This window comes from Cicer arietinum, chromosome 6 (genome assembly GCF_000331145.2).
Source record: "Cicer arietinum cultivar CDC Frontier isolate Library 1 chromosome 6, Cicar.CDCFrontier_v2.0, whole genome shotgun sequence".
Lineage (NCBI taxonomy): Eukaryota > Viridiplantae > Streptophyta > Magnoliopsida > Fabales > Fabaceae > Cicer > Cicer arietinum.
The window spans coordinates 2,289,926-2,314,887 of record NC_021165.2 but is presented as its reverse complement, the minus strand read 5'-3'; the positions used below and the strand labels follow the sequence as shown (position 1 = coordinate 2,314,887).

At 32.2% G+C, this 24,962-nt stretch overlaps 5 protein-coding genes across 8 annotated transcripts; 2 read left to right on the top strand and 3 right to left on the bottom strand.

Moving 5' to 3' along the window:
- Positions 1-263: 263 nt before the first annotated feature.
- On the bottom strand, positions 264-5,353 carry LOC101514599 (vacuolar fusion protein CCZ1 homolog B-like). Of its 2 annotated transcripts, XM_004503273.3 has the most exons (10): positions 5,003-5,353; positions 4,834-4,927; positions 4,571-4,754; positions 4,428-4,466; positions 4,208-4,317; positions 3,270-3,365; positions 2,721-3,179; positions 1,593-1,748; positions 1,095-1,324; positions 264-715 (listed from the first exon to the last, which is right to left on the bottom strand). In XM_004503273.3, exons 1-10 carry the CDS (start codon positions 5,182-5,184, stop codon positions 685-687), a joined length of 1,581 nt encoding a protein of 526 aa, XP_004503330.1. In that variant the 5' UTR covers positions 5,185-5,353; the 3' UTR covers positions 264-684. The 2 variants fall into 2 exon arrangements, with proteins under 2 accessions (XP_004503330.1, XP_004503331.1); XM_004503274.3 differs by lacking the exon at positions 4,428-4,466 and having other exon boundaries at positions 5,003-5,352.
- Positions 5,354-6,072: 719 nt separating this feature from the next.
- On the bottom strand, positions 6,073-9,756 carry LOC101514279 (binding partner of ACD11 1). Of its 2 annotated transcripts, none has more exons than XM_004503272.4 (6): positions 9,491-9,756; positions 8,541-8,624; positions 8,044-8,147; positions 7,855-7,930; positions 7,572-7,655; positions 6,073-6,916 (listed from the first exon to the last, which is right to left on the bottom strand). In XM_004503272.4, exons 1-6 carry the CDS (start codon positions 9,494-9,496, stop codon positions 6,344-6,346), a joined length of 927 nt encoding a protein of 308 aa, XP_004503329.1. In that variant the 5' UTR covers positions 9,497-9,756; the 3' UTR covers positions 6,073-6,343. The 2 variants fall into 2 exon arrangements, with proteins under 2 accessions (XP_004503329.1, XP_073225951.1); XM_073369850.1 differs by lacking the exon at positions 9,491-9,756 and adding an exon at positions 9,354-9,378.
- Positions 9,757-10,375: 619 nt separating this feature from the next.
- LOC105852231 (uncharacterized) lies at positions 10,376-11,320 on the top strand. 2 transcript variants are annotated; one of them, XM_027336196.2, is made up of 2 exons: positions 10,376-10,832; positions 11,093-11,320. In XM_027336196.2, the coding sequence occupies exons 1-2, from the start codon at positions 10,506-10,508 to the stop codon at positions 11,102-11,104; spliced, it is 339 nt and encodes a 112-aa protein (XP_027191997.1). In that variant the 5' UTR covers positions 10,376-10,505; the 3' UTR covers positions 11,105-11,320. The 2 variants fall into 2 exon arrangements, with proteins under 2 accessions (XP_027191997.1, XP_012572055.2); XM_012716601.3 differs by having other exon boundaries at positions 10,924-11,320.
- A 3,105-nt stretch (positions 11,321-14,425) lies between these two features.
- LOC101513941 (uncharacterized) lies at positions 14,426-16,666 on the top strand. Its single transcript, XM_004503271.4, has 4 exons — positions 14,426-14,579; positions 15,059-15,322; positions 15,824-16,027; positions 16,115-16,666. Exons 1-4 carry the CDS (start codon positions 14,577-14,579, stop codon positions 16,382-16,384), a joined length of 741 nt encoding a protein of 246 aa, XP_004503328.1. The 5' UTR covers positions 14,426-14,576; the 3' UTR covers positions 16,385-16,666.
- A 3,273-nt stretch (positions 16,667-19,939) lies between these two features.
- On the bottom strand, positions 19,940-24,841 carry LOC101513613 (mitochondrial import receptor subunit TOM40-1-like). Its single transcript, XM_004503270.4, has 11 exons — positions 24,589-24,841; positions 24,363-24,444; positions 24,164-24,266; positions 23,985-24,080; positions 23,623-23,673; positions 23,434-23,499; positions 22,741-22,842; positions 21,888-21,956; positions 21,726-21,809; positions 20,389-20,484; positions 19,940-20,256 (listed from the first exon to the last, which is right to left on the bottom strand). The coding sequence occupies exons 1-11, from the start codon at positions 24,698-24,700 to the stop codon at positions 20,200-20,202; spliced, it is 918 nt and encodes a 305-aa protein (XP_004503327.1). The 5' UTR covers positions 24,701-24,841; the 3' UTR covers positions 19,940-20,199.
- Positions 24,842-24,962: the final 121 nt, after the last annotated feature.

Below are 24,962 nucleotides of genomic sequence, written 5' to 3'. Positions count from 1 at the left end.
AGCTAATTCTTGAATTAAATTGAATCTATTTTTGTTAGCAACGCTTTCATGTTGGATATTATTACTGTTTCTTTCTTTGGTAGCATCACCATCCGAATGTAATTTTTATGTTTGTTTCGGGCTTTGAATTAAGTTGACGAGAAATATGTAAGTTTCTCAAGAATCAAAGTAATATTTTATAGGCTTGAGTTTAAGAATCCATGAAATAATGAGTTTGAAAAATCATAAATAGAAGTGAAATATACTGTGTAAATCCAGGTGAGTGCGCATAACAATTGGTAACTAAAATCAACATCGAGCAATATAAAAGTTATACAGAGATGCAGTCGTCAACACAAAACAGCTATAAAAAAATCGAATTCCTAGTAGCAGTAGCAGCCAACCTTAAACAAAGATGAAGTTGCCATATGTGGGGTAAGTGGATAACAACAGATTTCCTTGTGATTAGTAGGTTAATCTAAATTTCAGATTTTGTTATTGATAATGGTTTGATTTGGCAGCCTTGAATAAATAAAAATTACACTTAATATACAGAAAGATGTACACATAGTAGAATTCTTTCTTCCGTTCGCTAATTTACAGGTCAGAAACTTCAATAGAGGAAAACTTTCCAACCTTATTGGGGAAAACAAGGTCAGAAAACCGCCAAGTGTCCTATTCTTCATGTCGCACAAACTGGCTTCCTTAATCCAGTGAAAAAGTTCCATCACAATACCTGCAATATTCAAAGATACAAAAATTACTACGCATCTTTTCGGTTAGTGAAAGGATACTCAGTTCCTTTATCGCTGAAATGTCGGAAAACCTCCCAGGCCTGCCAAGTTAGTTCCCTTTACTTTCACAATTCACAGGTTCATGGACTAGAAAGCTCAAAGACACAAGCTTCAGAAGGAAATTGTTGCAATAACTAATAATCCTAACCACAAACTCAGAATATGAAGATAGAGTATCACTCAGGTAAAATGGTTATTAACTTCAAATCGGTAAGATCATACCAATTTTTCCTTTTCTATGTGTCAGTCTCATTGTAAGTAGGATAGCAATTTAGGCATAGGAAATACATTGTTATTTATGATTGGAAACCAATAGAATACCTGTTACTAAACTTCTCAACAGCGTCTGAGGCATATAGAAGAGTTTCATTGGCTTTCTCTAGAACCATGTAAAGCTCCTTCCCTCTTGTAACTCGGGAAATAACCCAGGCATTATTTTTTGCTCTAATGCAAACTTCTAGATCTTTCTCACAACTTTGGCCTTCTAGTTTTGCTCGACTCTTCTCCAACTCAACCTCCTGTCTTAGCTTATTCATAGCAAGTAAGGACTCCTGCACCAGGTATAAAAATCAAAGTTTAAACTGTTTTCAACTTTCAAGTTAGTTATTTTGCAGGCAGTGAGTGCACTAGGTCTGGGAAAATTTTACAGTGTCAACCACCAAGCAGTTCTGTTAGAAGTTTGATCTCTAGAGTTAGAGTAAAGTAGAACCTTGAATAACAAGTCATACCTTTCAATTTATAACATGTATATCACATGCTGATTTTAAAAAAATTAACTGAAGACGGAAATCAAAATACAATGCAATGCCAACACCCTACCTTAGTTAAAGTTGTAACTTTAGGTGCTGGAGAAGCCCTGGATACATTTCTATCACCATCCACTAACAGATAGCGGTACCCACTGACGTGATATGCATTCTCACCACCCCATCCTTTGGATAGCTTCTCTTCAATTTTCAATATCTTAAGTGACGCCTGATGTATTCAGCAAAGAAAAGTAGTTGTTTAGAGAAAAAAATACTTTCCTTAAATATTTCAGATTTTATTCAATATGAGAACCATTGTGCAGTTGTTATTCAACAAGAATACTAGATCAACAAGCAGAAGAAATTAGAATCCTTGTCACTTGAGAACATTTAGCCATGAAATTAAAATAACAAACACGTTAAAAATTGTACTGAAGAACATTTTGCAATGTTAGTACTCAGCCAGTCTGCCTGATGAACACACGATAGTAGATGTGGCGGCATCATTTGAGCAGAGTACCAGATATTTGGAGTTCAATCGATGATTAGTATAAACAAAAATAATAACATGTAATTTATTTCTCTTATGAAGTACATTATTAGAGGATAATAATGCAAAAAGGCACGAAGTTTCATCAATATTTATTAACAAGGTTCTCAAAAAAAAAAATTCATGTCGCTTTCACTAACGGAGTTCAAACAAATGTTAATAAAACTAAAACAGAATTCAATATAATAACACAAGATACACATCTTTGCCCTTCTGCATTTGCAAATTCTTGTCTGCGAAAGGGAACAAAACAGAAAGAGTAACAACTAATCCCCAAGGATATGTGTAACCATCACACCACACCAAATAGGGATCATGTCAGTGCATCGTATCATGCAAGGAGTTTGATGAGATCCCAAATCAGCTAAAGATATGGCCAAATTAGTCTGCATAAGGCTTGAGCAATCCTCACCCCACAAGCTAGCTTTTGGGATTAAGTTTGACCTAACGCAAATTCTAAGATAGTATTAGAGTGAAAAATTCTCACCCCATGAGCCACCTTTTGAGGTTGACTAAGGCCTAGCCCAATGAGAGGACCCAAACAATGGAAAACGCCACGATGTTTTGTTTCACTTTGTGGCAGTTCATACTATGTATAAAAACTTGTGAGAATTCATTAGGAAAAAAATATACACGAAAATAGAAACTAACATTTTCGAGAACTTGTTGCTTCACTGCCGACACACCTTGCTCCCCATTAGGTATGGAGGATATGGGAATAAGAAGCATCAAAGTAAGGCTCCTGTGCTGATAAGCACAAAGATACATTCTCTCCCCTGTCTGTTGAAGCAAAACTGTTGGAGAAGCAAACACCCATGTACCAACCTCTGCACCCCATAAATCAGTGACAAGATAACCATCTTTTCCCTTGGACCATTTGTCACTCTGCAAGGGCCTCACAACATGATAGTTGTTATCCTCCACGGGGGATGTATCAGATGATCCATAAAAACTTTCAGACATAGAGCTTGGATGGGCAGCATTAGTGTCGGTGACAACATTAGATGCAGTATTTCCTTTCCGTAAGTAGGACCAGGAACTTGCTCCAGAAGATAGAGCACGCGGAGTCAGCCTTAGCACAGCATATGTGAATAAGTTTATGGTGTCATCCTAACAAATGAGTCAAAAAAAAAAACTAGTGAGTTTACCTATAAAACCATAGGAAAAAAAAATTGCACTTGAAAGTTAAATAAACCATACAGGAGATAGTGTTGTAGACACCAACAGGTCTTGAAATAAAATCAAAGAGTAGCAGGAAGTGTTTCCAGCAGAAGATTCGAGCACTCTGACAAGCGACTGCCAAAACAATAAATTAATAAAAAGGAATTTCATTAACAAGCCAACATCTTATTTGAACACTGGATCAAAAGTGAGATGAGAAATATACATCTTGAGATAGGAACACATGAAAAACTTAAATAATACATAAAAAAAAAGTAAAAAAAAAAAACACACACACACACATTTCATCATAATCAACTAGTCATTGATGAGTAACTACAGCTCTCCCATGACAGCTAAATCATCAAAACCCGTGTTATGAGGTGACTCACTAGGCAGTTTCACCTTGTTTGATTGAAATCAATATATTTGCATGATAAAGTCAACTTATGAATGACTGAAACTATAGGTAATCCTCGTTAATATTATTATATGGAGAAGTCCAAAATTCTAGCATAAAACATGCTACACCACTCCCACAGACTATGTGATAGGAGAGATAGTATATATTTAGTTGATTGTGTATAAAGATTATAATCCAAAGTTGCAAATATTAATGCCATCATACAATGAAAGGGAAACATCTAACAGGGGCAGCTAAGCCGATTATTTGTGTTCCGAATGTAACTTAAGCACACAAACATCATCTACAATATAATGAAACTAAAGCCCCATAGCAACATAATGTAAACAGGACTCCTTAAGTATAACCAGGAAAATAAGATGAAAAATAGTAGGGCAGAGAGACAGAGTTACAACAGCTGATATTACCATCCACCAGTACACACAAGATAACAAGGGTGCATGAAACAACTTTAGAAATTAAATTGCAAAATAGTATATTCTAAGTTCTATAATTCTAATTTTATATGATTTTTGTAGCTTTGCTCGCTCATCACAACTAAAACTTATCTAACCTGAACCTCAATTGCAGCCTCGCGAGTTATTGTCAGCATCTGCACAGTTCCACGTTCCTTTAAGCAATCACGAAATGATGGTAGAAGGAGCTTTTTCCCAACTAGAAAATCTGCCCCAAAGAGAAAATTCTTAGTTATTGTAGGAGAGATAGCTCCTTCAGCATGAGTCAGGTAGCACATATCCAAAGGAAACCATTTGATACAGCAACTTAACCATTACCACAGCAGCAATCATCCGACGGAGACCGGTTTATACACGCTGACAATTATGACTTACAATGAAATATATACTGAATCATAACTCTAGTGAAAAATGATTATGATATATGAATTTAACAAGCATGGTGGTTTGCGATGACTTACCCCTTAAATAATCCATGATAAAGGAATACAAATGACGTCTGACTAATCCTCCACCAGGCTCTTTCTCCAGCATAGCTCTTACAGATCCATGAAACATTACAAAAAGCGAGTGAATTTCCTTGAGAACTTTTCTCAATGCATCATCTCTCCATATAGGTTCTGAATCATTGCTTTTCTCCACCACCTACAAAGCAGTGAAGAACTTCATATAATGACAGCGACAGAGACTGACACAATTAAGCAATAAAAGGGAAGAAACGGACCATGACCATCCATATATCGGGTTCAGGCTCGTGAAAAACATGAGAATGTCTTTCAGCTTCAATGGAATCACAAGCAGCCTCTGGAGAGAAAATTCTGAAATTGAAAGCGCATAGAAATTAGAATAAAAAAGAATGAAAATTGAAATGAAGGGTAAAGTGAGAGAAGAACCTAGTGAAAGTGATGAGTCCTTCGCTGAGACCGATAACAGAGAGTTGTTGGGAGAAAGGTAAACCGGCGGGGAAGAAGAACAAGATTTTGTCGAGCTCTTGACCTTCGTGTTGGCCTCTTCTCAAATCGAATATACATAATTGTATCGATTCCTTTGAAATTGAATTTGAAGATAAACCCATTCCCTTTTCCTTTTCGATTTCAATTTCAATTTCAATTTCAACACCCTTCGATCTAAATGTAAATTTGAAAACCCTTTCCTTCTTCTTCTTCTTCTTCTATCTCTCACTTTGTTTTCAACTTCCCTTCTTCACCCACACACCCCCAACTCACTTTCCTACTCATCATTTTCTCTATCATTTTTATATAAAATATTATTTATATTTTATTTTACCTTATTTTTACGATATATTTTATTTTATATTCTTATTGTATTATAATAATATTTTTATTTGATTACATGTTTTATAAATACTTGTTTGATATTTTACCATTTTACTTATATCAATAATTTTCATTTGTATATTTTTTTATGAAATATTTTTTTTTATTGTTAATATTTTACTTGTATTTATACATTTATTTTGTAATTTTGGTGAAGTATGATTGAAAGTGCAACTTTTTTTATAATGATGATTATTAAATTCTTTCAATATTATAAAGATGAAGATAAATTTCAATATTATTTACTCTCAATTATTAAATTTAATATTTGCAACATTTTATTTATTCGTCTATGATTTTTTTTTCTCGACCGATTGTTTTGTAGTTTTTGTATTTGGACTTGAGACCCTCTTCTATTCCAAAAAACATTAATATTTAACAGTTAATCAAATTACATCCACTTGTATATTTTTTTTTTTTTTTGTCAATGTAGACATATATCAACGAAAAATGTGTCTAGAATTGCTATTTGATTTCATTTAAAATTCATTATTTGCATTGTTTTAGTGGAATGGAGAGCAATCATATGGAAAACAGCTCCAAGAAGCCAAAAGAAACCTCCAAATTGTTGGAATAGCCTGCCTCACTTTACATCAAAGTCCAAAGTCTTAGATTCAAGAAGTGTGTAAAGAGCAAACAAAAACATAGTACATATATTGACTGATAAGTATTAATAACCTTTCATACATGTTCATCCATATACGTTTACGAATCATGTCTGTTAGACAACTTTTACATCACTACAAAATCAACAAGAATTATCATCACACACAAAGAAAAAACTTCCAACAGTTGAAGATTGAATGAAGACTCTCACTATAACTAAGCAAAACTAAATCAAAAGCAACTGTACTCATGAGCATGTGAAGGATTGAGATTTGAGAATCAACTCAAGTCTCATATAATCGCCAACTTACTATCTTCACCTGATATAACAGGCCCTTTTGGAGAACTCTCAGCTGCTGAAGGTTTCTCAGAGTGTATATGTGACAATTCATCAGCTGCACTTTTCTTTTCACTATAAATGATCTCTTTCTTATCCACCTCAGCCAATTCAACCTTCTCCTTAGTCATTGTGCTTACATCTTCAGCCGCCTTTGCAACAGCCGTAATGGCGCTCGAGACCCACGAAGCTCCAGTTGATACATAAGGATTGCTCATGATTGCAGTTCCAGCATCACTCGCCTTTTGCTCGGCAACAGCAATAGCAGACTTTGTTTTCTCAGAAACCTGAAACTTTTCATCCATCTCTCTCACTTTTTCATTTACTATAGCTGTTCCAATACTTAGTTTATCGCTCAAACCGATTTTGCGATCGATGGAAGCAACGGTTGCAGAAGCATTTGACAACAAGTGATGACGTTCGTCAAAGGATTTGGCTCTCTTTAGTGCATCCTTTCCCAAAACAAAACCTTTTGCAAGCATGGTGCTCACCACTTCTTCAGCCTTCTTAACAGCAGCAGGAGTTTGCTTTTGGTCCAGAACAGTGAAAAGAGCACTTCAGATTAGAAATATTTTGGCATTTTCGTTATTTTTGGAAATGCAGACAAATATTTAGAAACAATTTCTAAATATGAGACAATGTTAAACCATTTTCATATGCACTTAGTTGTTCACTTCAAGAGTCTCCCGTCTCCTTGTTAACGAGTTAAATGAACACAAACCTTAGAAAATAAAAATTTTCACATCATAAACAGGGTCTTAGATACCCACCTAGGTGGGTGGGAAGCATAGAAGTTGTATAGCCTTGCGGAGATTCTGCATGTAACTATAATGCGTGATCATTTAGTTATTAGTCTATCTTCAAACAACTTTTTTAGAAGAGTATAACTAGAGGTAATTTGGTCTTCATGCAAGATGCAATCATGGATAATTATTAAGCAGCAAATGTTTGTTGCTAACATGACAAATCTATTACACATCCTAGAAATTTGTCTGCGATTATGAAGCTATGTTTCAAAACCTGCTAAATTAATGAGTCATACACACACACACACACACAAAAAACTAGTACTGCTCGGCTGATTGGATACTGATATTATAGGCACAAGGAGCAAATGAACAACTGTGTTTAACAAAATTGAAATAAATACTTAATAATTGAATCAATAAGTTAGGTGCTTACTGGACTAGACGGAATAGCTTCAGGAGGCAGATGGTAGTTCTCAACAGGTGTGATGGTGACAGAAGAATTAGCTATGTTGGAACCCTATACTAAAAAGAGAAGCATGAGTATATGATTTTATACTAAAGAAAAAAAATTAAAATAATCAACTAAAATGATCTCTTTATTTAAACTTTTCTATTTATCAATGGTGTTTGAATAGAAGAGAATAATAATATATATCGGCGTAACGCGTCGCATTCTTATGAAATGTCTTGTAAGCTTTTTAATACACAAACTATACCGTCAATAGCACTGCTGTGTCTGCTCCCTGTGTACTCTTAAAGGTAACATATGCAGTCTTAGTACTCTCAGTTTCCCTGCAAAATTGCCATCAAAGTGATTGAGGTTGAAATTTCGCCAAAAAATTTAAACAATGACATTCATAAAAATGATGAAAAAAATTGATAAATATATTTGCAAGGGCTCTGACCTTTGAATCTCAACAAATTGAATGTCACCAGAGAATGAGAAGAATTCTTTGATATCCTTCTCTGTAGTAGCCACTGATACATTGCTTACCTTAACTGTTTTTATCTTCCAAAAGTAAAAAATAAATCAACTTAGGATTTCTCCATCAAGAGATAACTGAAATAGATAAACTTCTCAATAATTTGGCATCAGACAAATACCAACACTGGACAATAGGGCAAAAATAAAAATTGTTTTGAAGGATTGACCAAAATTACAGTCAAAATTAATAAATACAATTTGTCAAATGAAACCGAAATTTGTTTTCTTTGAGCCAGTTTGAGTCCTCTATGCACTTATGGATTTGTAATCTATAATAAAATAGTATTTGCTGTATTCTTATTATTAGTTTTCTGATGAAGTTGATGCATATGGTTTCGAGTTTTGTTGCGAAAGGCATGCATATATTCTACAATCACAATGATAACCAATACTATTATGTAACAATTTCTTCCTCACATCTGAAACTTGAATTGTCCAATTTGGGGTAACTGGAGATTGGGGAATAGCTCCAACCCCTTTATCTGAATGGTCTACTGGAGCCTGCACATCAAATGCTAAAAGTTAGGAAACATTTGTTTATTGAAGCTCATGAACTATAAGCTAATCCAAACTAAAGATAAACAACTTAATTAAACGCTTCTAGCATAAACATCTGTCATGTAAGTGATTACTATAAGTTATTTCTATGATAAAAATCAAATTAAATTGAATTGTTTTCATATAAGTCGTTAGTTGTTTTCATTAGTTATCATAGAGAGCCTATAGAAATAAGTTGAAAACAACTTATCAATATGTCATAATTCAGAAATTGTTTCCACAGGCTTTCCAAAACAGACTCACGGTGCTTATGCAAGGAAATAAGTTTCAATAAGTCAATCAAAACAGATCATCTGAAACACTACTACTATGATGATAAACACAATGGCTCCCCTAATATTCATGAATTAGGTAGAATGCATTAGCAGCTTCAAAGGTAATAAAGATTCAAACAATTAGCAAAGATGTGAAATTGATAACACCATTGATGTGACTGCATGCACCGTGTAGTGTACCCATTATTTCACCTCCCATCCTTACAGAATTTCACCAATGAATCATCGTCTTCACTGATCAACGTCATAGAATACATAATGTGAAAATATATTTCCCATTTGTTGCAAATTAATTAATTTTCTAAGAGAAGATCTAGCTTCGTTATCTCAATTAGTTAGTTAATTATCAATATAATCCATCACAAACATAAACAAAATTAGTGACATGTAAATGTACCACAAGCATTTGAGGAATAATTCCTAAACAATAAAAAAAGATCCATATAGGAGGAGCATACAAAAATGACGCAAAACAATGGACAAACAAAACAAACATGTGCAAGACAAAACGTTAAAAAAAAAAAAAAAACATACCGACATTTAGATACCGTACGAGGTTTTCTTTCAGAGCAATGATGGCATGGAGAGAAAGTGGGAAGGTTGGTTCATGAACGAATGAATGACTGAGAGGAAATAATGCAAAAACAGAAAAGGGTATTCCGGTAAATTTGGTAATGGGGACGTGATTCTTCTCGTGAGTAGAAATTAGAATGGAGCAGAGTTTGCGCGCCACGCTTCAGATTTGCGTTAGTGCGTAGTTTTTCAACGAACCAACACTCATCACTCAACGGTTCTTCATTTATTTCCTTCTATTTTATTTCACTATAATTTCCATCCACTTTGTCAATTAAAAAGAAATAATCTATTCATTTAAAATATATATTTTACACTATTGTTATATAAATTAAATTCATTTTATTTTGGTGGAATTAATTTTGCAAATATTTTACATATGAAAACTTGGGGCTACTAGCAAAATACCTATCTATTCACACGCCTTCTTATTTGTAATTGGAAAAATTTCCCTTGTACCCTCCTTATTATACCTATACCCCCAAATTTAGAATGAAATGACTATTTTGCCCTCGTATAAATAATAAAACCTCAAAAAATTATCATTCCACACTTTCACATTTCCGGAACAGAGAGTAAGTTTTTTTTCAAAATTTCCGAAGAAGTTGAGAAACAAGTTTTCCGGTACAGAGCTTGTATTCCGGAAACGTTGTTTTAAAGTTTTCCGGTACCGGAAATCTTGTAGGAAGTTTTCTGGTACAGAAGAGTGTTCCGGAAAACTTATTTTTAACATATCCGGTACAGAAAGCGTTCCGGAAAACTTGATTGCCAACATTTCCGGTAGTTACCGGAGAACTTGAGCATCAAGTTTTCCGAAAGTTATGTATATCTTTTTTTTTTAATTTAATTAATTATAATTTTATAACTTATTGTGATTTAATTCTTTTAATATTTTAATTTTTCAGTGGGTGCACGAGGAAGAGACGGCAAAATCATACGAATTACACGGGACACTGAGACTTCTACATCGACTCCGATGAATCCCCCAGAGAGGATTCGACCGACAGCTTCAAGGAGAAGAAGACGTATGATTATTGAAGATGATGATGAGGGACATAATGATCAGGGGGAGCCTTCTACAGTGCATGAGGAAGATGTGGTACATGAGCATATGGTGCACGAGCAGGTGGATGTACATGAGCAGAAGGAGGTTGCACCTGCTCATGAGGGAGAGCATATGGAGGAGGAACATGATGGAGCTGAGGGACCTGGTGAGCTCACACGGTATCCTGAAGGACCTTATGATTTGTCTGTCCTTACACGATACCGTTATCATGTTTCAGCTAGACTATGGTTTGGCGAGGTATATTAAATTAATTATCACGTATTTAAATTAATTATTATTTGTTGTCTAAATTTAATTTTAATGTGATATATTTTTTTTTGTATGCAAGAGCGACCATTGCTGAAAATTGTTGCGCATGGGAAGAAAATGCAACAATTTACTCCGCCGGTACTTCCGCGACCCATAGAGAATTGGGTGAATTTGTCTGGTCTGAACCCATTACAACGGGGTAGTTTGAAGATGATCGACAACAACTTGATATCTGCCTTTGTTGAAAGATGGCATTCTGAGACATCGTCATTTCACATGCCATTTGGTGAAATGACGATTACTTTGGATGATGTTGCCAATCTTCTCGGATTGCCTATTAGGGGTGAGTTCTACAGTCCACCCGATGTAGATAGAGTAACGACATGTAATCTTGCCGTCCATCTATTAGGAGTGACCACGGAAGAGATCTGGGAGGAGACCAGAAAGACTAGAGGTGCACACTATAGATTGGATTGGTTGAAGGAGATGTTCAGAAGGCAATGTGCAGCATAGAGGTTTGACTGTGCTGCTAGGGCATATCTGTTGAATTTAGTCGGGAGTACTACTTTCGCTGATAAGAGTCATACTCTAGTTGATGCGAAGTACCTCCCTTTACATATTTATGGTTTTGATCTAAGCTTGAAAGGACAATCACATTTTTTTGTTGAACTTCGAATATAACTAGCAGCACACTTGTATTTTCCCCATTTGTCACAACCTAATATTAATTTATTTCTCCGTCCTTTCTCACTCGTCTCTATATCTGATCTTCTGATAATAACGGTAACTTTATTTTTTATACCAATTTCTTTTGTCCATTTCACAACAGTATCCCTTGAATCAAATATCTGAAATAAAATAATTATAATTAATCACAAAAATATATTTTTATAATATTAATATTAAATATATTTATTCATACCTGATCTGTGTCAAAAATATTTGTAGTATCGACGCATGTTTTGTCCATTAATAGTAGTGGATTATCCATATCTGTTAACATTTAAAAAAAATTAAAAAAAATTAAAAAACTTAAAAAAAAATTAAAAAAAATATGGTCTGTACCGGAAAACTCAAAAATGAAGTTTTCCGGAACCTACTACTGTACCGGAATACTTGCCAACCAAGATTTCCGGTACACAACTTTCCCCTTCTGTACCGGAAAAGTCAGTTTTAACATTTCCGGTACTATACTCTGTACCGGAAAACTCAGTTTTAACATTTCCGGTACTTTACTCTGTACCGAAAATCTTGTTTCAAGTATTCCGGTAGTTACCAGAAAACTGCCACTTACCGGAAATCTGTTTTACGGCTCGGTTTGTGACAAAATGGTGAAAAAAATATTTACATTTCCGGTATAATAGTCATTTACAAAATGGTGAAAAAAATTGAGGGTAGTTTTGCCATTTTCAAATTTTATTGGGGGTACAAGGCAAAGTGTGGGGGTACAAGGGAAATTTTTCTTGTAATTGATATATTTGTTGTGTTTCAATCTAATTTTTAGTTAATTACAGTACTCAAATATTAAAAAATTATGAAATGTTTCCTCTCAAATTGAATTAAAATATCAATTTATTATATTTAAATGGTAATAAAAAAATGTAAATATTTGTTATAAAATAATATTAAGATATATGTAGACTATTAAAAACATAATTTATTCTTGTATATTTTTGTGTAATTTTTTTAAAAAATAAAAATGTTGTGGAGTGTAACTCTATATTTATTTTAAAAAACTTAATAAATGAATTGCATTAAGACGCATTTGTTATGGGACAAAAATAAAAGATTAATAGTAATTTTATTTTTAGAATATGAAGCAAATATAATTTTAGTCTATGTAATATTTTAAAAATAAAATATCTTCTTTTGACTCTATAAAAAGATAGTATCTTTATTATTTGATACTCAACTTTTTTTTTAATTCGTTTGCTACATTTTTGCGTAAAAAATGATAATGTGACAAGCACAATAAGCCATTGTTAACAATGTAACATTTTTTTTACACAGGAGTCAGCATATCTTTAATTAAATAATTAAATGAAAAAAAAAGAAGCGTGAAGAAAAAACATTGATCGGCATTTTTATCACATCTCCTAATTGGCACAACAAAAGTACAGAGCAGTTATAGCTAAAAATACAACTGTAGATCTTTTTTCTATAGCTGGAAATACAAGATTTTTTTTCTTTGTCTATTACAGAGATATGATATATGATACTTTTTTTTTGGTACGAAATCAACCTTAGATTTTTTTTATGTGTTTTTGTTATTGTCTAAATATGATTTTTTTGTTGTTTTAATAATTATGTCTGATGATGTAGGTTTAATTTCGATTGACATAATAATTTTAATTAATTATAGATTTTAATAAATAATTTTAATATAATAAACGTTAAAGATCCAAAAATATAAATATTATAAACAATCAAATTGTGTTAAATTGTTATAGTCTTTATAAATCTAGTTGATATAAATTTGTTCTTTTTTACTTTAAACTTATATTATACAGATACATTTTTTTTATTTGAATTAATAAATATCTTATTTAGTAAAACAAAATAATCAACACTCGTTTAATCTAAAACTTTTGTTAGTTGTATTCAATTTGAGAATGAAATGTTAAGTTTCTTCTTAATATACTCCCTCCCATATCACTTTGAGCTACCATATACGGCCATATATAAATATCACTTTACTTGACTCCAGGTTTTTTAAATCAACGTGTCTAGTTTTTTTATTATTACTTATCAATTTTATCCAAATATTAAAATAAAAATAGAGATCGTAACACATTCTTTATCTATATTTTGATAACAATAAAAAATATTAACAGTGTATATAAATATTTCAGAAATTAACAAAAAATTATTAAACTAAAATTTTAGTCCCACAATTTTGAATATCAACAAACTTAATTCATTTTACATACGGATAAAATAAAATAAATAATTAGTGAACTATATAAATTTATGTGAACAGGTTTTAAAATTGAAGAGACATCAATTCAATAAATTGTGTATGAAAGTAGTCAGAAAATTGATTAAATCTAGTGTAAGCAGGTGCAAGGTATATGAAATCTAACAAAATTAATTAAAGTTGCTTTAAATTTAGAGATGACCGAACCCGTGAGTGCTTTTATCACTGAGCTACCAGAGTGACATTACGTCTTCAAATTAGGGGTTTTTCAGAGTAATAAGATAACAATATTCGTATCAATTGGGCCACCACATAATTCAATTTAATGATTTCATTCATATAAATAAATTATCCAATAAATAAGAAATTAAAGATTCCGAGAATTTCGGTTAAATTGGCGGGAAATGGGTGGTGGGCAGCTAGCTACTTTTTTGGGATTTCCACACTTTGGGTCCCACTGTACATTCATTCTCAACCAACCATCACCGTACGATCATATTCCAATCCAACGGCACCCAACCATTCACATTCCCGCCGATTGTACCATACTTTAACCCTCGCCAGAAAAAAGAAACCATTTTTCCCCAACGTTTTAATAATTTCTATTTATTTATATTCTTTTTAAAATACAATCATAATTAAAATAAATATAAATAATAACTCATAAATAACCCTTTTCATATTTCAATCTCTTCACACTCTCTCTCTCTCTCTCTCTCTCTCTCTCTCTTTCTGTCTCAGTGGGTCTCTGTTTCTTCACTTCTTCACAAGCCGCATATTCTACTTGTTGCTGCACCCAATCTGAATCCAAAGAGATGGTGAGAACAAATCATCGATTTTCTATTTTTTATACCCTAATTTTTCATGGTTTTTATTAAGTTTTTATTTTTTTTTTATTTTTAATTTCATATATTTTGAATTGCTTGAAAATCAAAAATGATAATTGAAAATAGTTTTTTTTCTTTGCATTTTAGATTCGTTTGATTCTTGATGATGCTGTTTAGTTTGAACTCATTGTGATCATTTAAGTAATTTTTTTCTATCTAAATGTTGATTGTTCTTATTTAAATGAAAAGTATCAAATTTGCAATCTGCATGCGAAGATTTGGTTGATTTTTCACTGTATCTTGAATATTTAAGTTTAGGGTTTATATTTTCAAGTAGAAAGCTTACTTTTTTGTTGCAGAATGTTAACTATTTTTCATCCTTGATTGTTGAACTGTGTTTTTGCATTCACTTTTTTCATAGGGTTTCTTGAATTTATTTTGTGGTTAATGAATGATAATGGATTTTGTAGGTGGGTCAGAATCTTTCACCAAAGGAAAAGAATAGAGATTGGATTAGAGCTCTTATGAATAGTAGCTCTGGTTACTGTGATGATCATCATGATCTTCGATCTAATGAGAAGAATAGTTTCTGTGTAGATTGTGCAGTTAGATTGTGTAGGCACTGTAAGGAAGCTCATTCCCTTCATAGAAACTTTCAGATATACCGATATTCCTATCAGGATGTTTTTCGACATTCCGAGTTGCAGAAGCATTTTGATTGCTCAAAGATTCAGGTACTTTATTCTCTTTTTTGTCACAAGATATCGTATAATAGTAATACTCAATTCATTATTGCAACTGATTGGTTGATTGATTTTGTATTTGATTCAATTTATTGATATTAATATGTTTCATTGCTTCTATGTTATGCTTGATTTGATTTGTTTGTCTCTGATGAGTGAATAAACATTAATGATCTCATGGATATAGTCATTAATTGTGTTAACCTGTTAAAATTACAATGACTAAATTTTCCTAATGTGTTAAATCCAGTAATCATTTATCAACACTCACCAACAAATGAATGACCTATTATTAGTTTTCTAATGTTGTTATCCATGAAATGCAATAAGCAATGTTTATTTTTCCTTTGTATATGGAACACCGATAAAGTATAAACTCACTCAATCTAACTATTCTCTTTTTAACAATAAGCTCTCAACTTGATTTTATAAACTGAAAACCGATTAATGTGCATAACTTTCATCTTACTATGGTTCAACATGATCTGGCAGACTTACATATCAAATAACGAAAGGATTGTGCATCTGAAACCCCGTCCTTCAATCTATAAATCTAAAGCTTCTGATCGAAGCCCTGAACCTAAATCCAAAGAAAGCAACTTATCAGCAAGACTTAAGTCTGGTGGTACTACATGCGAAAAATGTGGAAAACACATACAAGATGAGCGTAATCGTTTCTGCTCCATTACATGCAAGGTAACAAGCACTCTCTTATTAAATGGTAAAGTTTTGTTGTTTATTTCTACATCACTTGTAGCTCAAATCATGTGTTATTGTTGTTAGATCTCATTGCTTCCCATTGAGCCTCAAAGCCAAGGTCCAATTCATCACTCACAAAGGAGTTCAATTGATTCTATCAACAAAATTGGTAGATGCACCATCACTCAAAAACCTGAAACTATTGACTTTACTATGACTGATAACCATAATTCTTCGGAACCGGAGTCGTCTATCTCTGAAGCCGAGCCGTGTGGATGGGTTGAAGTTGTGAATTTCAGAAAGCGCCCAAGAAAAACCATCCCTCAGAGGCCTCTCTTTGTTTTCATTTCTTAGAAGTTATCACTATCACTACTTACTCTACTATCTCCTTTGATTTTTGCTTTCAACTAATCATTTTTGGATATTAAGATATCTTGAACATTTAAGGGAAACTCAACTCCATTATACCCCATATTGGGCTTGAAGTATAAATTGAGGGGTTTGAGGTACAGTGGCTATGAGAAAAGTAACTGGCTGAGCTTGTACAGTACAGCTTAAAACAATTTAGTATTTTTTTTTTTTATAATCAAATGTTACTATATTAGTTGTTATATTAGTATTTTCTTCTTCACTGCATTACTATAGTATTGACACTCATAATTTTATCACTATCTTTTGGAATTCATCTCACTTTTGTGCATGTATGCACTCTAATATTGCTGTCATACATCTCTTGAATTCTTGATCTTAGAAATTGATGACACAATGTGATGTGGAAGAAACTATACTATTATTATTAATTTAATAATCGATAAGGATAAAGGCTCATTTTAGCTATTCGTCTAGTTGGAAATTAGCATCTTTCATGGTCAATGGTTTTTCATGTGATGATAATAATTTGTTTTTTATTTCTCTGTTTAGTAGCCTATTTATAGTATACCATTTGTTATTTTTGGTCTGCATGCCCTTTATTTTATACAAATATCCATAGTCTCCGACAACAAGTGATATGATCTAACTAGTATTTCTAAAAGCTACGAAATATAAATGAAAATAAAGAAAAGTTTATTTAAAAAGTTGGTGTATTTTGTCAAAATTTTAGATTAACACATCAATTTTAAAATATTTTTGTTTATATTTTATTTTGTATAGTAAATAATAGTATTTTTTTGCAGTCTAAATATATTATCTCTGTCCACATTTTTTTGGACTAAATCTCTATCCATTTTTATAAGCTATTTTATCACTTAAAATATATATATATATATATATATATATATATATATGAGGGTACAGTTGCTATGAGTTCCTATAATTTAGAAGACTTTTATGTACGTATAATCTTAGTTAAACTGTAAGGGTCGTTTGTAAAGGTAAATAATAATTATTTATTAATAGAAGAATTAGAAAAATCACATGTGAAAATTACACTTGGTCAACAATAGCATATGTGACCTTTCAACGTTGCAAGCTGGAAGGGATCACAATGTTGTTTTATGGGAATGGGATGGCAAAGATTTAGTGTCCCCACTACAAAATGAGCAAGAAAACCAAATCTTAATGATGGAAAAATGTTGGAGTGATAAGGACAGATGATACTTATTTAGTAAGACGACATGCAAAATTTATTCTAAATCTCCCTAGTTTGGAAGCTGTCTAAATTAATATTTGACTACTATGGTGATTTGAGTTGAAGTTGAATGTGTTTTTCTTTAATGTTTTAATTCTCAAAAAATAAGATGTTACTTCATATTTCAATTCATATTTTAATTAAGAGATAAGTAAAGTTTGATGATTAATAATAATTTCAGATAAATTTAAATTTAGATTTTTTCAAATAAATTATAATTAATTGAAGTTTATTACTTGTTAAACTCAATTAATTAGTTAGAGGTTGAATGTGTCTAAACTATGAACCTAGAAATGTTGCCGGACTCGCCATGCTTTTTTTTTCTCACTCAACCTTAAAAAAATAAAAAATAAAACTAAATCTTGTCTGTTGAAGCACATGGATGATCACTATTAAATACTATAATGTGCCCCACCACCACTGACTTCAATCTCAGTTTCGTTATGTTTTTTGTTTGTCTTAATACTCCTCTTGTTGAGTAAGAAACAACTTCATAGGTCTCAAAAAAGAAGGGTGCCGAAAATCTGAATTTAAGTTGATTATTTGATCAAAATTTGTATATAGGTTTATATAATATTCTTGAGGACCTTAAAGAATAATTCACTTTCGATTTTGTATTTTAAAAAAAAAATACACTTTAGGTTAAGATAAAGTGACAATTATCGCAAAACGGGCTAGAAGAACTTGACAAAAGAAAAGATTGAGCAATTATTGCAAATATAAAAGTTACAAAATATAATTTTATAGATATACAAATTATTTAAATTATAAAAGATACAACTAATCATGATTTATACATTCAATAACCTTATTTTGTATATATCATGTCAGAGTTTATTTATAAAATTGTTTCTATAACTTTTTTTTAAAATATACATGTTGAGTATAATATGTGTAAATATTTTTAAAATATTTTATTTAGATTAATATCTATATTTTGATTTTAAAATATTTAAGATCTACAATTAGATATTATTAAAATATATAATTTATATTTTTATTTAAAATATATTTAAGATTTTTTTTATTATTTTAGAGATATGCTATATTTTTATATTACAATTTAATTCTATATATAAAACGATAAATAATGTTTTATTATGATATCATATAAGAGAAAATATTTTTTTTAATAAAATATATTACATATAATTTCGTTTCCGTTAATTAAAAAAAAAATTAAAGTATAAAAATATCACATGAAAACAAGACATTCCAGCTAGATTGATACTCCAAAATATCATTTATTATTTACAATATCCTAATAGATATATTAAAAAAATAAAAAATACAAACTTGGGGGAACCAGCAAAATATAAAGTAAAATATGATGCGAGAATTAACTATTTCATTAAATACTTTATTATAAAAAAACCCAAAAAAGATAAAACTATAGACCAAAAAAATTGTACAGTGATAAAATACAAAATAGGTGAAGCAAGACAAAGCTAGTTACAAAATCTATTCTTAGAAAAAATATCACAAATATTGAATGAAAATTTGACCCCACAACAAAGACCAGTGACATAAATAATTAAATAAACAATCATATATATTAACACAAAGATTTCCTTTCCGAAATATATGATAAACAACAATCATACGTCAAACAATACCTAAATCTAACCAATCACACTCATTCTAACCAATGATAGTAACAGTATCAAGTACCTAATTTTTTTTTACCCATCCAAAATGTTGTTGCCTTCTCATTCACTATTGAGCACCTCCATTTGAAACACGAGATCAACATCACATCAGCCTCTCTCTCCTAAAAGAACGTTTCTGTAGTAAACAAAGTGTTTTCATTCACATATACCACCCACAGGAAAACATATAATAAATCTTAACGTATTATCATGATATAAAGAAAATATGAAAAATCCAAATTAAGGATATCTGGTTTTACATTTACTGGATAAAACCAGGAACATAATTCAAGTAAAATGTTGAAAGTTAAAAACCAAAAAAACATTTAGAAGAATTAACCTTTAAACATGAAGTAGAAACAAAAATAATAAGTACAACTGGATTTCTTTCTAAAACAAATTTATTTAATCTTATAGTTTCAAATTCTGATAAGCCAACAATATAATTACTACTATCGTTTATTTAACTTGATCAATCCTTTACATAAAAGACTCCTCCAACAAGTCTTCCATGATTGTGAAAACATACAAACCGTTAACATATCACCAAATTATCGTCTTGCTGCAGAGGTTACATAGATTATTAGAAGTCTAAGAAATCGATAGATATTTTAGCATAACACCAGGATATTGAAAATGAATATCATAATATGCATTGATCTGCTACCATCACTCTACATCCCCCTCAAGGGAAAACAGGGCAAGAGTTCCAAATAAATTTTAAGTTTTTTGGGGCCAACTTGCGGATAACAAATGTAGTTTGCCGACACAATTTATATTCCTTTGTTTTCTCTTTTCAAAAAGACAAATCTCCAACAAGTAAAGAAGCAAGAAAGCTTGCTAGGCTAGGCTGGCTAAGGCAATGGAAATACAGCTCTAGTCAGTGCTATTTATTCTCCAACGGTCAAACCAAACCCAAATTTGTAGTCTTTTTTCTTGTGATCAAGCTGCAATAAATAATTATGAAATCATGTCAAGGCACTATGAAAATTTTGACCAAATTATTTGAATATCCCTACCAGACTAGATTTTAATGCATCCCAAACAACAAAGAGCTTTAAAAAGAAAAGTGTTCTGACCTCTGCAGAAAGAATGAAATTCAGACCCATGTTTAACCGCTCCTCCAAAAACGCAGCAACAACGCCATTGGAATCAACCTTTCCCCTAAGGCGGCACTACAACAACCAACACAAGATGTTCAAAGCAGAGAAGATGGCTTTTAAACTGGATAATCGGTAAAATTCCATTACTACCAGCAAAGATCAACAAGAACTTAAAATGGCCAATTGATTAACTCACTAATCCAAAATCGATGACATAATAATCCATGTGACCTCTTATGTGATTTACACAGCATTATAGATGTTGGAGTGTGATCTTAGTCAGCTTTCAAAGAGGAGGGGGGTGGGGGCAGCCAGTTCTATATTTTTTATTTCCTTCCCATTTTTTATGTTGAAGGCAAACAGGGCAAGTCTATTTATATATCTGGGTATCCTCATAACTCAAATATGTTTTTCTTCACTTGTATTTGATAGTGTAGAGTACAAAATCCCCGTCAAAAATAGAACATAGGCATAAAAACTCTGGCATCATTAAAATCAACCAAGGAAAAATAAAGCGCATAACTCTTGTTTCTGCATAAGAAGATGCCATTTTAGAATATTTTGTCCAGTATCTGTATCAATTGAAACTCGAAACAATAGGGTACCTATAACAAATGCACTCTACAAAAATTTTAGCAAGCATTTTTATAGTACAGAAATTGGGAAAATGCCAAAAAAAACTTAGTGCTTCCAAAAATGCACTCTTCTTAGCTAGCTCATCCATGTTTTGTCTATCACAATTGTTCAAACCTTCCATACTTGGCATCATCAAATGAAATTTGAAAATATTTTTAGAAGACAGGGAGTAACTTGTAAAAATCACAATGCAGTATGAGTAGAAGACGTTGAAAGTTCAATATGGTAGCTACTGCTCCATCTTAACAAATAAAAGTTTAGGGTACAGAATTATTCATTTTTCTGAAACCAGTAAACTAGTTTTGAAGACAACATAAAAATTGTGGTTTCGAAGCTCTACTGTGCTAATTACCAAACCTAAGAAATAGGATCTCTGGGATATCCTGTTTACACCAGAAAAGGAATGAAGTTGGACGCAAACAAAAGATAATCATGAATGATGATAAAATTATCATGTACAAGGTCACACATTCAGAGCACTACCCATTCATGATGTGCTCCAGGTATTTTCTGCCTCCAAATCATTAGGGAATGCAGTGCAACAACAAACAAGCACGCATACATGTATCAAAGCACAAATTAAGTCCAAAAACATTATGTAAGCAGGCCCCACAAATTCACACTCATGTCGATGTCACACCAGTTTCCGTGACTGAATTCATAAAAGAAAACATTACCTGTCTTAGGATGTAGTCATAACCAAAGCTAGCAGTAACATCTCTTGACAAGTAGTTACACATTAACTCAGAAGCTAGAGAAACCTGAAAGGAACATGTGGTGTAAGAAATAAATAGGACTATTATTGTAAGCACAAATACATCATGTCACGATTGACTCACCTTCTCAGATACCTTCTGAACATAGCTTAGAAGAACCATTCCAGTGCTGGCAACTTGTCCTGTGGCAACCTGGATGCACATGAGCAATGTGATAGATTTTGGAAGCCATAAAAAATGAATAAATTGAGTAGGATTTCAAAAAAAAGAAAAGGAAACGTTGAACAAATAATAGGATAATATGTAGCATCAATGTTATAAACCCCATAAAAGCAGAGCATGGTGACCTACACCAAAAACGCTACAGCAGAATAACATGGTGGCTGTATAATATATCCTCTCAAAAGAAGTATAATATAGATTAGCAATTTTTTTTGGAAACTTTTGAATATAATTGGATGCCTTATATTTTATATTCATATATAAAATAGTAATAGTTATAGAACAGGGAGAAATGGACCAATTCTTCTTCACCATCTTCCATCTACTGGGTGGAGAATGGAGGCATAGATGGAGAAGCGTTATCAAACCTTTATTCACACTAATCATGGCCACAACAATGAACTGTGATGCAGTGGCATATATTGTAGCAGTCAGGGGCCCCTCTGCACCATAACAGTGCTATTGACAACCCTATGTAGCATAACCAATAATTGAAAATTGGAAAGTAAAAATATACTACATTCACTTGGTATTTAATTTTTATGATGTACATAATTGTTTTACACCTGGAAGATTCGAAAAACAAAATCCTTGAAATTGGCTGAGGTAACGGTATAATAAAATCGGGAATAACATATTTACAAACATCAGAATAGACATAAAAATTGTAGATAAATAAACAGATGCAAAATATCTAAAATTAGATATATAACTGCTGATAATGTAAGTAGGAACAAGTCTTAAGCTATCATACCATTTTATCAGTGTTGTAACGAGCAGCATAACCAATACCAGACTTCCGATGCTGACCAGCCCAAAATACCTCCCCACCCAATGATAAATGATTTGTCACACTCTGTAAAAAAAGTCAATATTTTCAGTGATAATATATATAAATATATGTATATTAATTCAAATGTCCCATAAATTGTTCCACACCATGCAGCAGGTGGGATCAATAGATGTGCTTAGGATTAAGGGAAAACACAGAATACATCTGAGGACTTATTTGGAATAGCGATAATCCAAAAAAAATCTAATGTAGAGATGGCCCATTAAAATAAAAATAACAGCACAGAACAGTTATGCATCAATCCAGGATAACAGGAACAAATTGTCCGTAACAAAATAAATTAAATATTTCAACCAGAAAAACCTAAGCTGATGGCCTTGTTATAATCCTTCCTTAACATGCAAAATTTAAAATGGTAGATTAAGGAAGTAGACAAGATTGCCAATAGTAAAATGGCAATTAATTCAAACCAAACAACACAGCTGTATGTAAGTAATAAAAACTACATTTTGACATCCTTCAATTTTCTAACATTAATTAAAATCATGATACCAACATGTTAAATATCCCATCTAGATTGTGGTCTAAATAGTCACTAAAACAAACAAAAAAAGAGAAAAAATAAATGTAGCACATTGCAAGGATATCCCCTACCTGAATATAACTTGCCCCTAGCAAGGCCCCATTCCCAAATTGAAACTGTGTCCTATAATCCTTTCCCTGAAAAATATAATGATTTATAAAAAAAAGGAAACTACTTAATAACAATTTGCATGCATAGTCAGAGAAAGTTCCACTAAGAAACTCCCAAAAATATATATATATCAAACGTAACTAGTTGACCTTGTAATCAAAGTTGCCCATCCCATGCGACATATGTGGCTCACTTGTTAGCTGTAAAAAAGGCAATAAAATAGAAGGTTATGCTACATAAAAGAGAGAACAAAAGCAAACAGCAAAAGAAAACCCAAGAACGGGGAGGGGGAAGGAGATGTCAAAAACCAAATATTGATCTGCAAGTAAATTAGTGGTCATTCCATGGCAGAGAAATTTCCTTTTCAGGCACCAACAACTTGTAAGTAACCATCTAAAACTTTAAACTAGACACAATAAAACAGTACCATGCTATCACAGAAGTAGAAACAGCAGAAAATAATGAACTATAAGCTATAATATTTCTCTGTGATTGGAACAAACATACACACCTGAGCATTGGCTTTAAAAGTGAGATTCTCAGATACGTCACACTTGACTCTTGCATTCAGTCTGCCATCGGTCATCGCTCTCCCCCAAAGCAACAACTACAGAACATCAACACAGTTAATAATACAGTGTAAAACAACTAACAAAACAAAAGGTCATTTCAATCAAAATCAAACTATACCTTAGGGTGGTCAATGAAGGTTGCACCAAACTCATAGTTAGCAGTTGGAATTTTAATAGTTTCCGTGGACTGAGAAGGAACCTCAGTAGGTCCCATCGACACACTGATCAAATAATAACAACAAATAAATAAATTAATAAATAAATAAAATATAAAAAAATTCAAAAAAAAGAAAACGAAAGAAAGATAATTAAGATACCTGTGATTGAGAGAGAACTTCTGATTGAGCATTTTGGTGAAATCAAAACGCATACCTTCAAAAAGATCTGGTTTCAAAGACACTGAAAAAAACAAAGAAATTCAAAGTGTCATGTATAATAACAATAATCTTAGAAAATTAAAAAAGAAAATGAACATGAATTAAATTAAATTAAAATCCATAAAACGAAATGCAAAGAGAAATGAAAGGAGAAAAGGGAACAGACTCATAGCTTCACGGTGGAGCTCTTCGAATGGAATGGGACAAGGAAGGTTGAAGTAATCGACTTTGTCGTCGACCTTGGTGTCGCCGGTGGGAGGAGGAATCGGAGACGCCATTGTTAGGAATCGAAGAGAGAGGGGAGAATTGTAAATCAGATTCGGAAATTCCTAAAACCCCTCCCAAAACTCGATGACTGCTAAAACCCTAGCTAGCTAACTTTTCTTGCTTCACTCGCTTATACACACACTTGCATTGATTCACTCTTTAATCCGACCCGTTTCGGAGTGGTACGGTATCTTGAACCCGAATCACTACTATCCGGTTATATGTTTGTATTTTTCTTTAAAATTAGTTTAAGAAAAATAAATTCAATAAGAA

Coding starts and splice junctions, on each gene's coding strand:
- LOC101514599 (XM_004503273.3), bottom strand. CDS start 5,184: ATGGGTTTATCTTCAAATTCAATTTCAAAGGAATCGATACAATTATGT. Junction 4,318..4,427: donor GTCGGATGATTGCTGCTGTG/GTAATGGTTAAG, acceptor TCTTTGGGGCAG/ATTTTCTAGTTGGGAAAAAG. Junction 716..1,094: donor GTTGAGAAGTTTAGTAACAG/GTATTCTATTGG, acceptor TGAATATTGCAG/GTATTGTGATGGAACTTTTT.
- LOC101514279 (XM_073369850.1), bottom strand. Junction 8,148..8,540: donor GGACAATTCAAGTTTCAGAT/GTGAGGAAGAAA, acceptor TACTTTTGGAAG/ATAAAAACAGTTAAGGTAAG. Junction 6,917..7,571: donor AAGCTATTCCGTCTAGTCCA/GTAAGCACCTAA, acceptor CTGGACCAAAAG/CAAACTCCTGCTGCTGTTAA.
- LOC105852231 (XM_012716601.3), top strand. CDS start 10,506: ATGAATCCCCCAGAGAGGATTCGACCGACAGCTTCAAGGAGAAGAAGA.
- LOC101513941 (XM_004503271.4), top strand. Junction 15,323..15,823: donor TTGATTGCTCAAAGATTCAG/GTACTTTATTCT, acceptor ATGATCTGGCAG/ACTTACATATCAAATAACGA. Junction 16,028..16,114: donor TCTGCTCCATTACATGCAAG/GTAACAAGCACT, acceptor TATTGTTGTTAG/ATCTCATTGCTTCCCATTGA.
- LOC101513613 (XM_004503270.4), bottom strand. CDS start 24,700: ATGGCGTCTCCGATTCCTCCTCCCACCGGCGACACCAAGGTCGACGAC. Junction 21,810..21,887: donor TTCAGAAGGTATCTGAGAAG/GTGAGTCAATCG, acceptor TGTTCCTTTCAG/GTTTCTCTAGCTTCTGAGTT. Junction 20,485..21,725: donor ATGACTACATCCTAAGACAG/GTAATGTTTTCT, acceptor TGGTTGTTGTAG/TGCCGCCTTAGGGGAAAGGT.